This window comes from Trachinotus anak, unplaced genomic scaffold, assembly GCF_046630095.1.
Source record: "Trachinotus anak isolate AG129_WGS33_773 ecotype Australia unplaced genomic scaffold, CSIRO_AGI_Tana_v1 ptg000003l, whole genome shotgun sequence".
Taxonomy (NCBI): Eukaryota; Metazoa; Chordata; class Actinopteri; order Carangiformes; family Carangidae; genus Trachinotus; species Trachinotus anak.
The window spans coordinates 8849143-8863137 of record NW_027273854.1 but is presented as its reverse complement, the minus strand read 5'-3'; the positions used below and the strand labels follow the sequence as shown (position 1 = coordinate 8863137).

Sequence of the window (13995 nt, the reverse complement as noted above, 5' to 3'; positions counted from 1 at the left end):
TCATCAAATGCCAAAAGATCTTAGAATTCTCAGTTGTAATGTATAAGCTATGACAATGTGTAAGATCTATAAAATAGACTAAAGAACAGTACTGTTTTAGGTCAGTAGCATAAAAATATTGTGGGAATGCAGTAAGGTTAAAGTTTAAACGGTACAAGTGGTAAAAAACTTAATAAAATATAAAAAAATATTAAAAAAAAAAAAAATTCAGGAGAGTTTGGATTTTCTTTTGTTCTATTAGCTAGTCTATGAAGTGACCCAATTAACTTAAATTACCCATTAACTTAACTTAACCTACCGTAATTAAGTACCATGTATTCCAACATTAATTTTGTAATTATAAGAATTCCAGTTGTAAATGCCAACTCTTGTAAACTGTCATTAGAGTACAGTGCAACATACAAACTGCTAAAATATAATATTGTGGGAAGTATTTTTTTTCATTTCAGTGCTGGCTTTATAAAAATAGAACATCATCGTTTACATTTAACACACTCAATATGGGTATGAGCTGTGCTGTGAAAGAGATATCGGATCAAGGGGCCCATGTAATTTATTTGATGACTGCCCACATTTTCACTTAGGTTAATCCATGTACAGCATGATCCGAAATAGAAAGGCATCTGCAAGTCTGGCCTCCTGTGTCAGAAGCAGAAACTAATGACAGAAACTTCTGGAGCACATACAGTGCATCTGGAAAGTATTCACAGCCCTTCACTTTTTCCACATTTTGCCACAGGAGTGGCTTTGGGACAACTCTGTGAATGTCCTTGAGTGGCCCACTTTGTCATTATGTGGTATTGTGTGTAGGATTTTGAGGTAAAAAATGAATTTAATCCATTTTGGAATAAGGCTGTAACATAACAAAATGTGGAAAAAGTGAAGTGCTGTGAATGCTTTCCGGATGCACTGTATGCCTGCATAGTTGGCTGATTTCATATGAGACATCTGTTTAGCCCCAGCTACACAGCTTTACTACATGGCAGACACATAACGAATTAATTTAGAATGTATTACCTTTACAGTAAGTGTTTGAAGAAGTGTTTGTATAATGTATGCACTAATGTTTTGGCAGCTTTTCTGCTGTGACAACATTGTAATAGTGTTTCCATTGATAAAGGAGTCTTTTCACTTCATATTTGCTAACAGCTCTCAAATTGCTTGGGCTAAAGGACATGTGGTATGGAGATGGAGATGTGGTGCAAAAGTTTCAAAGATTGTCTTCACAAATTATACTGACTTAACTGTTTTGAGGAGTCAATATTTTCAACCAAGATTATTAGGGCATCATTACATTAACATTTCAGATTTTTTGACAGTAATAACAATGACAAAGTGGATTCCTTTCTTTACCATACTTCCAGCACAAGCATATAATCAAAAAGTTCTTGTACACTAGAGTAAATCTAAATTCCTAATACCTGTACCTGCATCAAATTATGAATTTATCACATCTTTGGGCACAGCTTTCCAAAATCCTTCCAGATATCATTGATATTTCTATATGTTGTTCCATCTGGATGACTCTAACTTAATTTCAAGTAAATACATTGCATGTCATTATATATATATAGAAATATTTTCAGTCCTGTTTTTCTCTGTCATATATGATGTCCCAGGTCAATAAAATTATATCAGTAAATAATATATTATTATTAATTCCATTTAATGTAAAATGTTGAAGATATTATTATGAATGGTGTAGTGAAAAGTTTTGATGATAATGATTTATTGTCCATCTGTTTGTAAAACTAATATGGGAGTAATTGTGGCTCTTATTTTAGTGTATTTATATTAAAATGATGCATCTGAATTTCTGCTTTGTAAATTGTGAAGTTGTCTTTTAAGGTGGAACCTAGCACTGCTCACAGCTATGGTGAATACTGAGCAGAAAGGCTGTCCAGACTTGACTGGACCTTGTCATGTGGGCGTAAATCACTATTATTCCAGGGAAAGAAACTGATGCAGTGACTGATGCAGCTTCACCTGTGCTGCTATGTTTAACACTGTGTACTAAGATGCAATTTTAATAGATAAAACAAAGAGCAAATGATACAGGAAACAGTTTATTGAATTAAGACATTGTAAGAAGACAATTCCACAGCTAGTTCATATTTTATGAACTCTGTCAAAAGCTCCGAAAAGGATGTTGCCTCTTATTCAGCGCTCTCAGACTGAAAAAAAGCAAGAAAAATAAAATTATTCAGTATATATTATCAGTACTTAAGGCACGTACCTCGTGGTCATGCAAGTTAATTTAATATCTGGCATTTACCTTTTTATATGTCTCTACAAAGTAAAGAATGGTATAAAGAATCTATTTATCTTTACTTAAAAAACCTCATTAAGATATTAGGATAGGAATTTTCCATTAAATATGATCCCACTTACCTTTCCGGCCTCACGGCTCTTAGCTCTCAGCTTGTTAACTTGGGACTCTGCGATGTCAGCGCGCTCCTGAGCTTCTTCCATCTCATGCTGAACCTTTCTCAGTCTGGACAGGTGGGTGTTTGCCTGTTCCTCCTATTAAGGGTTGAGGGTCATAGTATGTTGTATTTGTTTAGATATTCCATGTGTGGAATATGTCTTTATGTCATTATTGATTTGTGCTACTTTCCATGTGTATTATAATCACAAAGCATTTGACTTACCGCCTCCTCAGCCTGTCTCTTGTAAGCCTTGACTTTGAGCTGCAGCTTGTCCACCAGATCCTGGAGTCTGGTCACATTTTTCTTGTCCTCCTCAGTCTATACAAATTAAGAATTGTTACTAAGAAAGTATAGAGACAAAATATAGAAATTAATAAGCCACAGTAGTTTTTAGGTTAAACAGACATCACCTGGTAGGTCAACTCCTTCACTCTCCTCTCATATTTGCGGACTCCTTTGACAGCATCAGCTCCACGTCTCTGCTCAGAATCAACTTCAGCTTCCAGCTCACGGACCTGTAACATGATGGTAAATGATTGATCAAAATTGAATCCTCAAACTCATAGTGTATGTAATGAGCATTTAAAGTATATGCAGTTCATACCCTGGACTCCAGTTTCTGGAGCTGCTTCTTGCCACCCTTCATGGCGAGGTTCTCAGCCTCGTCCAGACGATGCTGCAGGTCTTTGACTGTGACCTCCAGGTTCTTCTTCATCCTCTCCAGGTGAGCACTAGTGTCCTGCTCCTTCTTCAGCTCCTCGGCCATCATGGCAGCCTGGAATGATGGGCAATTTATAATTTTAGTCTTGACACAAATAGTCAATCGTAAACAAGTTTTTGGTGAAGTTGCATTTTACATAAAGAGGGAGACTCATGAATCTAAACTCACATCAGTGATGGCCTTTTTGGCCTTCTCCTCAGCATTTCTTGCTTCTTGAATAGAATCATCCACTTCACCCTGAACTTGCACAAGGTCAGCTTCCAGCTTCTTCTTGGTGTTTATTAGACTGGTGTTCTGAATGTTTCAGAAAAGTCATGTTTAATATAATTTATATAATGTATTTTCAAGAACACTACTTTCCTTTGAATGAATGGAAACAAACCTGAGAGTGAAGCAGTCCAACACGCTCACTAGCATCAACCAACTCCTGCTCAGCCACTTTGCGTCCTCTCTCTGTCTGCTCCAGAGCAGCTCTCAGCTCCTCAATCTCAGCTATCATCAGGCCATTTCTGCGCTCCACCATGGCCACCTGCTCCTTCATGTCTTCCTGTGCTCTGACAGCATCATCAAGGTGCAGCTGGGCATCCTGAAAACGAGAGAAAAAAGCCCAATGAGCTTTCTGTATTTTTGTACTTGTTTGTTTTAATTAGATGATCATATAGTCCTTACCTTGAGCTGTCCCTGGACATTCCTCAGTTGTTTCTGGGCCTCAGCCGCCTGCCTGTTGGCATGGCTGAGCTGAATCTCCATCTCATTCAGGTCTCCCTCCATCTTCTTCTTGACTCTCAGGGCATCATTTCTGCTCCTGACCTCTGAATCAAGAGTGCTCTGCATGGAGTCCATCACCCTCTGGCTGTTCCTCTTGATCTGCTCCATTTCCTCATCCTTCTCTGCCAGCTTCCTGTCAACCTCACCTTTGACCTGGTTGAGCTCAAGCTGAACACGGAGAATCTTTGCCTCCTCATGCTCCAGTGTGCCCTTGAAAATTCACACACATACCAAAAGTCAACTTTCACAGAAATAAAATCAAATTGATACATTTTATAAACACTAAAGGTCCAAAAGTCCAAGACCTCTTCCCCATTGATGGGAAATTTTATTTTAAACAAGATTATACCTCAGCTTCCTCCAGTGCTGACTGAATCTCAGACTTCTCAGTCTCCACAGTCTTCTTGGCTTTCTCCAGCTCATGGATGCTCTTTCCAGTCTCACCAATCTGTTCAGTCAGGTCTGAAATCTCCTCTATAGAGCAGCCAAAACAAAGTAGAGTTTGAGTAATGCAGACTACCTGTATGCACTATACCTTATATCTAGGAAATGGTAAAAAACTCACAATCTACCACTGCAGGTCAAAGAATTACAATAATAGTCACATTAAATATAGTGAGGTTGACATACGCTGCAGGTTCTTGTTCTCTCTCTTCATGGTCTCCAGGTGATCCAAAGCCTCCTCATAAGAGTTCTTCATCTTGAAGAGTTCAGTGCTGAGAGAGCGAGCCTCCTTCTGGGCTCCTTCCAGCTCTGCCTGGCCCTCCTCATACTTCTGTTTCCATTCTGCCAGGACCTGGATTTGTACAGGTTAATTAAATGATTGGTTACCAATTCAGGTATGTGTAAGTATGTGGTCTTCTGATAAAATTTAACTTTAGTTTAACTAATTACCTTAACAAAAATATTGTTTTGTTTCACTTGAATCAGTAATTTGCACTTACCTTATCAAAGTTCCTCTGCTTCTTGTCAAGGTTGGCAGCCAGAGCATTAGCTCTCTCCACATCAATCATGAGGTCCTCCACCTCACCCTGCAGCCTCTGCTTGGTCTTCTCCAAAGAGGCACACTTAGAGTTCACAGCCTCAATGGATTCCTCAGCATCCTGCAGACGCTGGGCAAGCTTCTTCCTATCATGAAGTAGAATTTGTTTAGTTTAGTTGGATATTTGTTTGCAAAAACTGATTTATTAATGAAAAAGTAGAAAGGTTTCATGTACTTGGCCTCCTCCAGCTCCTCAGTGCGCTGGATAGCGTCAGTCTCATATTTGGTTCTCCACTGAGCCACCTCACTGTTGGCCTTGGACATTCCTCGCTGCAGCTCAGCCTTGGCCTCCTGCTCCTCCTCAAACTGCTCTCTGAGCAGATCACAGTCATGGCGGGCTGACTGGACAGCGTGGGCCAGGGCATTCTTGGCCTGTTGAACATGAGAAAACATTTATAACTCACCAATTAAGCTGAAAAGCATTGTATGAGTAAGTACTTCATCAGTCTTGATTGAGCTTTGATTTTATTTTTTTATATTGTTAAAATATTCTGTATGTATTTTTATGACTATATTTGAAAAGGATGGCTCAATTCAGTTGCTGTTAAAACCCAATAACAATAATAACTTCTATACCTTCACTTCTTCCTCAACATGTCTCTTGAGCTCCTCAATCTGCTGAGTAAAGGCCTGCTTGCCCCTGGTCAGCTGAGAAACAAGAGCTTCTTTCTCCTCAAGCTGGCGAGAAAATTCACCTGAAGGACAATGTGTAAATGTAATATATATGAGAATGATCTATTGTTTGTCATGACTTATTTTTTACAGGTGACTCACCATTCTCTGTCTGCAGTCTTGCCTTCTGTGCATTAATGTCATTCAGCTGGCGAACATTCTCATCATTTTTGGCTTTGAGCTCACTCAGCTGGTCCTCAAGAGTCCTGCACATTTTCTCCAAGTTGCCCTACAGCAACAAAACATGAATGTTGTCCATTTCTCCCAGACTTGAAGGTACTGCAAGATTTAATAGTCACAGTGCATGTTTCTGAGTATAATAAAAGTCCAATCCCTTACTTGTAAACAAACCACTCACCTTTGCTTTGGCAACAGCCTCCATGTTGCTGGTGAGGTCATCAATCTCCATCTTGTACTCGCTCTTCTCCTTCTCCAGCTTCTGCTTGACACGCTGGAGGTTGTCGATCTGCTCTCCCAGCTCTGCAACACTGTCGGCCTGCTTCTTGCGAAGAGCTGCTGCAGTAGCTTCATGCTGCAGGGTTGACTCTTCAAGGTCACGACGCAGCTTCTGGAACTCAGCCTCACGCTTCTTGCTCATCTCAATCTGAGCTGCTGTTGCTCCACCAGCTTCCTCAAGCCTCTCGCTGATTTCCTCAAGCTCCCTGGAGAGGTCAGCCCTCTGCTTCTCAACCTTAGCCCGAGCAGCCCTCTCAGCCTCAATCTCCTCCTCCAGCTCCTCAATGCGAGCCTGCATTTGATGGTAGCAGTATTAAGAAGACTTTAACAGGAAAATGTAATGTGTTGTATATAATTTACTGGCTCAGGTACATAAATCATGTTACCTGGAGTTCCTTGATCTTCTTTTGAAGCTGAGCACCAAGGGACTGTTCATCCTCAATTTTGCTGAGGAGCTGGCTTATCTCAAAGTCCTTCCTGTAAGAGGAAAAAAAGAGCATCGTCAGTGCTATTGTTTTTTTTTTTGACTCATTTTGTTTGCGATGACTAGTGGTGGAAGTAAAAAAATAAGGCTTGGTTAACTAATGAGTCTAGAACCATGGTAGCAGCTGCGTGAGGCCATAATTTGGCATAACTGTGCTTTGAACTAAATTGTAACATTCTCACAGTGACATTACTAACAATCTGATGTTTATCAGGTGTGTTTTTCGCCATGTTTGGTGTTTTAATTTTATCTATTAAAGTGGTCACATTTGCTATTTAGCGCAAAGCGCAAGCTAAGGCAGATGGGAATATATCAGTAGTTATATAGATATATAGGCAGGTATTTGGTCATAAACCATAGTATTAAACAAATACAATTTTGGCCATACTTGGAGAGTTTACAGATCCTGAAGGTTTTTACACATCATTCTTTCATGGACATGAATGTTTTTGCCAAGTTTTGTTGTAATATATCTTGTAGATGTCAATACATTTCAGTCTGGATTTAAATGTTGAACTGACTGATGGACCAACATTGCTGCTGTTCTTCTCTCTTCTTGGAGTGTAATTTGTAAGATATTGAAAAGAGAGTTAAAAACCTAAAACAAACAAAAACCTACTTTTTGATTTTCTCATCAGATTGCTGCTTGTCATTCTCCAGATCCATTATGGTTTCCTGGGCCAGTTTCAGATCTCCCTCCAGCTTCCTCTTTGCTCTCTCAAGGTCCATGCGGAGCTTTTTCTCTTGTTCCAGGGATCCCTCAAGCTATAGAATAATAACTTTTAATTAATTAATTATTTGAGACATTTTGGCTATATAAAATGAATACCAAGAATCATTCATGTCTTTACTTGACAAAACCACAAAGCAAAAGAATTGTTTACTTACATCGTCCACTTGCTGTTCCAGCTTTGTCTTGGCCTTGGTCAGAGTGTTGACTTTGTCTTCCTCTGCCTGGAGATCATCCAGTGTTTGCTGGTGGGCCTCTTGGAGCGCTTTCTTCTCCTTGGTTAACTTGGCAATGGCCTCATCTTGAGATGCCATCTCCTCTGTGAGGTTTTTCACCTGAAATTACATGATAGGTGCATTACCTCCACCACTTTATATTTTTATAACCTATATAACCTAAAATATATATATAACCTAAAAGCTGACCATACATTTTCTAATTTCTTTATGAATATATCATTTGAACCTTATTTTCTGTGGCGTGTTTCTCCTTCTCCACTTTAGCCAAGGTGAGCTCCAAGTCATCGATGTCCTTCTTCAGCTCAGAGCATTCATCCTCCAGCTTCCTCTTCTTGGCAGTCAGCTCAGCATTGATTTCCTCTTCATCCTCCAGTCTCTCAGTTGTCTCTTTGAGTTTGGCCTCAAGCTGGATCTTGCTCTTAATGAGCCCTTCACACCTTTCCTCAGCATCAGAGAGATTTTCAACTTCCTATAGTGTTTTGAACATACAATACTTTGATATTAATATTCATTTAGTTTATGTATAATTTTGGTTCGTGCAAAGACAATCAGAAGACGAGAATAGAATAGATCTTTGGTAAAGCATGTACACAATGCATATGCTGCATTTGGTCTACCTATATTTCCATGGATCTGATTATGAATTGTGATTCAGTCTAAATTCCTACATAAGACATTTATACTACTAAATTAGTGATAAATCAAGAACTTATCTGTGTGTATATAATATTGCATTTACCGCAGCTACTTGCAGTTGCAGGTCATTCTTCTCCTGCAGCAGGGAAACCATCTTCTCCTCCAGTTCCTTCTTCTTGGCCAGGGCAGTAGCCAGGTCTGATTTCATCTTGTCATAGTTTTCCTTCATCTGTTGTAGCTCCTTCTCAGTCTCTGCACTCTTCAGAAGAGGCTTGATCTTGAAGTACAGTTTCAACCATGGCCAGTTTTTCACATTCATGAATGAACGGATGTTGTACTGGATGGTAAAGATGGATTCTCTGGAAAAATAATTGCAGATAATGTCTCATTTTTACTACAATGTGATTTCATGGAAATGCTATTTGAGAACCATATCTATATAATTGGACAGTACAGTTTTGAGTATTTTATGAAAACAGTACCTCCTCTCCATCATCTTAACAAACTCCTTCCTCATGACGTATCCTCTGCAGAGAGCTTGAGTCATGGTCACCAGCTCAGCCAGTTTCTCATCTCTCATCTCCTCCAGGGCACCCAGCAGACCAGCTTTGAAGAACACCTATGTTGTCAAAGCAATCAGTCATCAATACACGTGGATACAACTGGACATATTCACAACAGATGAAATAGATCTTGTCCTTAGAAATATACTTTTGTGTGTCCAAACTTGTACTGAGTGTGGTCCACATCAATGGATCCCAGCAGTTTCTCTGAAGCTTTCTTGTTATCAATGAACTGTCCCTCAGGGATGACACTGGCATTCAGAACTTTGTATCTAAAAGACAAAATGATGTGGTCACTTTTCCTTGCATATCTTTCTGGTGTTAATCATTACAATGCCTTCTCTGAAATCAGCCTGACATATAACAAAAACTGCAGTCACCTCTGCTTGAAGTCACCATAGAGGATTCTGCTGGGGAAGCCCTTTCTGCAGATTCTGATGCCTTCCAGCACACCATTACACCTCAGTTGGTGGATAACCAAGAAGTTCTCCATGAGACCTGAGAGTTTCAAATTCATATAGTTTAACATATTTTTTATATTACATTGTGTACCATAAAATTCAAAAAGGAGGAATGTTGACTTCTTACCTGGGGTCTTTGTTTCATTGGGAATCAGGCAGCGCACAAAGTGAGGATGAGTACTCCTCAAGTTTGTCATCAGCTTGCCCAAGTTCTCCTGTGGATCAACATTAGGAGATAATGTGTCAATCGTGATTTTAATATAAGATTTTGAATTGTAATCCAAAAATGTGAAACAATACATACTCTGAAAAGAGCAGACACAGTCTGGAAGGAACCACCCTTCTTCTTACCACCCTTCTTGCCGCCACCACCAGAGGCCTCTGTATTGCAAAACATTAAATTTTATGAATGAACCTGAATAAATAATGCTGTGGTTATTGTTGTTCGTAGTTCTAACAGACTTTTTTTTTTTTACCTATAACTGCAAACTTAATGCACCTTTTGCAGTAACTTTCTAGTAAACTGAAAAAATGTCAAAGCTTACAAAAACAATCTACTTCATCCATGTCCTTTACTATCACGTATCATTAATAGGATAGAAAATAACATTTAAATTTTTAGTTGAGAATATGGGGCAATTCTTATACTATCGTAAAATGATTGCAGTATACAGTTTTTATGGATGATCCATTCCATCTATGTGTTATATTGGAGTTTCTGATTACTGTGCCTCATTTTTTTTCTCACCTTCAGCTCCTGCATGAGCTGCATACAGGAAGGCCAGCAGTTTGTTTGATGCCTTCTGGTACAGTTGAACAACTGAGTCGTTCAGGGGGTCCTTGTTCTTGTCCAGCCAGCCAGAGATATTGTAGTCTACTGTACCAGCATAGTGAACCAGGGAGAAGTGAGCCTCAGCCTTGCCCTTTGCAGGCTTGGGCTTCTCAAAGGCCTTGGTCTTGCCAAGATGCTGATCATGCAGCTTGTTCTTGAAAGTTGTGTCAGAGGCCTTAGGGAACATGCACTCCTCTTCAAGGATGGAGAAGATGCCCATTGGCTGAGAAGAATTTACATTTCATTTTAAAAATTCAACTGTGGAAGCAACCATGTGCACATGAAAAAATGAAAAATGTTTAAATGAGTAGCCACTCACCTTCTCAATAAGCTCAATGCAGGCAGCCAAGTCCATACCAAAGTCAATGAACTCCCATTCAATGCCTTCTTTCTTGTACTCCTCTTGCTCCAGGACAAACATGTGGTGGTTGAAAAACTGTTGCAGTTTCTCGTTGGTGAAGTTGATGCAGAGCTGCTCCAAGCTGTTGAACTGTAATTACAGAAAGACATTTCATTTAATTTCATTTCATGCCAAGTTCAGGCAGAACTTTCAAATTGTCCAGATATTTTCAAACTTACATCAAAGATCTCAAATCCAGCGATATCCAACACTCCAATGAAGAATGATCTCGCCTGCTTTGTGTCCAGCATCTCATTGATACGGATGACCATCCACAAGAACATTTTCTCATAGACAGACTTGCACAGAGCCATCACAGAATTGTTGACCTAGAAATTGTGATTTCAGCATTAAAATTTCTGAGAGTAATATATTCATGTCAAAATGCAAATATATCATTATTTTTAAAACAATGAATTTAACTTCATTACCTGTGGAACGGTCTGACCTTTGGTCACCATCTCATTCCCGACTTTCACTCTTGGGTAACACAGAGCTTTCAGCATATCAGCTGAGTTCAGGCCCAAGAGATAGGCGATTTTATCAGCCACTGAAGGACAGAAATACAATGACAATGACTGTTAAATACACATTAACTTGAATAGTATTTTCCACACCAGAAAACTTGCATAAGAACAGTATTATTTTGGAAATTACCCTCAGTGCCATCAGGTTCAGCCTGCTCCTCACGCTGCTTCTGCTTGAATTTCATGTTACCATGATGCATCACAGCACCAGTCAGCTTGTAGATGCCCATTTTCTCCTCAGCAGTGAAGCCCAAGATGTCAATTGCAGTCTGCAGTGGAAATGAAGAAAGGTTATTGGTATTTGTAACATTTCCCTCAGTATTTTATCTATTACTCTCAACTTTCATCTTACATCTGTTGCAATGAACTCCTCCACATCATCGATGCTTTTGACAGTGATTTCACCCTGACTGATCATTGGATAGTCATAGGGGTTGGTGGTGATCAGAAGAGCCTCTAGAAGAGCGAACACAAAACTCACAAGGTTTTCTTTTGATACTGTCTCTACTGTTGTTAAAATTTTAAGTTCACGGTGTCTTTCAACATACCCAGGAGCTCAGGCTTGTGGCCAGTCATCAGCTGATAGAAGATATGGTAGCTCCTCTCAGCAGACAACTGGAAGGTTACACGAGACTTCTCCAGCAGATCTAAGAGTAACAAATTGAATTGGAGAACGTGTGTTTTCATTCTTACATTAGAGTTTCTTAGTTTCTTTAAGACTACATTTAAGTCCACATGAATCTTGACTCACACCTTGGTCCGAACTTACATGTTTCAATATCAGCTGAAGACAGCTTTCCAGCTGAACCAAAGTGGATTCTGATGAATTTACCCTAGACAGACAGATTATTAATAACATCAGTTTTGGATAGTTTGGCAAGAAAAAAGATATGGCGTGTGTTACTTACAAAACGAGAGGAGTTGTCATTCCTCACAGTCTTGGCATTACCATAGGCCTCCAGCAGAGGGTTGGCTGCAACAATTTGGTCCTCAAGGGAGCCCTGCAAGAGAAGATTTGAGTTACGTGAGCTATACATCTAAACCAACTTTCTACTGACAAACACTTTTATCCTAAACAACCAACTTCACCTGCATCTTGCCAGGTGTTGGCTCAGCCTTCTTAGCTCCAAGAGCTGCAATTGTTGCAAAGTACTGGATGACACGCTTGGTGTTGACAGTCTTTCCTGCACCGGATTCTCCACTGAGGTAGAAGGGGCACATTGTCAAGATTGTGTTTCTTTGCTATAAGATTTACAAAGATTTAGCCCAACATTTTGTGCTATACTCACGTAATCAGGACAGACTGGTTCTCACGATCTGTAATACAAACATGCATACTTCACATGAATTCTCCTTGTTCCATCAGAATGGTTATGCATAAGTTGAATTCCATTCCAAGTCCAATTCTCTAACATACACACCTAAACATTATTAACTTTGAGCTTACCAGTGAGCATGAACTGATAGGCATTGTCAGAGATGGAGAAGATGTGGGGTGGTGCCTCAATCCTCTTCTTGCCTCTATATGCAGCCACAACTACAGAATCGTACACAGGAAGCCACTTGTAGGGATTCACGACAACACAAAACAACCCAGAGTAGGTCTGTAAAAGTAGAGAGCATAAACACAGTGTTAAGTAATCATACGTGTTAAATACCTTTCACAGATACAAAATCACAATGTGCTTTACAAGATTAAAAAACTACAAAAGTTCCAATCACAGACAGGAAAACAGCCCAATAAAAAGGAATGATATCAAATGGAGCAGCTATTCAGACAGGCTATAATAAAGCCTACCTGAAGAAAAGCATTTTCAGCTGCTTCATAAAAATGTCCAATGAATGTAGGGATCGAAACAAAAAGGGATGAGAACTGCCTGAATTGGGTGCAAAATCTAGAAAAGTGTAGTATAGTGGAAACTCACATAAATCATCCATGATGCATAACGGTCTTTGAGGTTATACAGCACACAAGGCTCATTGAGGTGGGTCATCATGGCCATGTCCTCAATTTTGTCGAACTTTGGAGGATTCCTGGGATGGATGTCATCCTCTTTTACAGTGACTGACTGAAAAGAAAGTACAGCTAAATGTTTTTACTGAATAATAATTTCAAATAAAAGAGTTCATCAAAGGGATGTCAATGTAGTTCACAGTTTCAGTTTGAATTTAAAATACAATGATAAATGTTCAGTGAATGCTTTAGTTATTATTCATTTACCTTTCCTCCGTCTGTCTCAACTGTGGCTTTGCCACCCTCTTTCTTCACAAGTTTACCCTTGACATACATCTCATCAGCATCAACCACAAAGAAGGCACTTTTGGCATCAAAAGGAGTATTTTGTGCCTCAATCCTCTCTCTCTCTGGCTTGCGGAGGTAGATGGCCGCAGGGCCATACTGCTCCATTTCCGCATCTGTGCTCATGGTTGCACTTTAGTTGAGACTGAAAAAAATGAGGGTCTGCAATAGTTAACATATCAACGTGATATTGCTGTGGTCTTATTTGATCGTGGAGATTTCATGTGTTTTTTATGATGACATCTTTTACCTGAACTCGTTCAAAAAAGAATGAGTGGTGCAGTCTCTGGGGGAGTCTCGAGATGCTATGAAAAGATGATTAAACATGAGCACAAAAAGTTTGGTTTGTTTTTTCATTTAAATTTTGTTTTGGAAATGCAGTCAATTTAAGAACATCAGAAGGTGAAAAAAGCCAAAAGTCTTCAAACCTAACTAATAAATCATCATTACATTCAGTTGAATCATTAAAAATTTTAATATTCTCCCATCCATTCTATTGCCCTTCACAACAAGACAACAAGACAGACTGTTGTATTACTCTTGATCACAAGAACTGTACTGGATGTCAACATAAAACTATTAAATTGTTGAAATTTTTGAAGAAACTATTTCTCAAATTTGTTAGACATTTATTAAGAGATTTATTTTGGAAAAATGTCTCCCACTCAAGACTACTTTAATATGCCATGAAATTTCACCATCATCTGAAACCTGTTGTTTAAAGGTAAAGTCAATA

General features: G+C 39.2%; 1 protein-coding gene across 1 annotated transcript; it reads right to left on the bottom strand.

Moving 5' to 3' along the window:
- Positions 1-2053: 2053 nt before the first annotated feature.
- On the bottom strand, positions 2054-13385 carry LOC139614664 (myosin heavy chain, fast skeletal muscle-like). The gene is made up of 39 exons (XM_071472118.1): positions 13182-13385; positions 12886-13029; positions 12408-12564; positions 12250-12277; positions 12050-12161; positions 11869-11961; positions 11730-11793; positions 11509-11607; positions 11313-11416; positions 11091-11229; positions 10865-10983; positions 10613-10762; positions 10353-10523; positions 9950-10256; positions 9506-9582; positions 9329-9416; positions 9121-9238; positions 8889-9012; positions 8660-8796; positions 8281-8536; positions 7768-8010; positions 7461-7637; positions 7192-7337; positions 6475-6565; positions 5991-6380; positions 5735-5861; positions 5537-5655; positions 5136-5332; positions 4863-5046; positions 4549-4714; positions 4268-4392; positions 3820-4128; positions 3533-3736; positions 3319-3444; positions 3034-3204; positions 2840-2944; positions 2652-2747; positions 2392-2523; positions 2054-2174 (listed from the first exon to the last, which is right to left on the bottom strand). The coding sequence occupies exons 1-39, from the start codon at positions 13383-13385 to the stop codon at positions 2157-2159; spliced, it is 5817 nt and encodes a 1938-aa protein (XP_071328219.1). The 3' UTR covers positions 2054-2156.
- Positions 13386-13995: the final 610 nt, after the last annotated feature.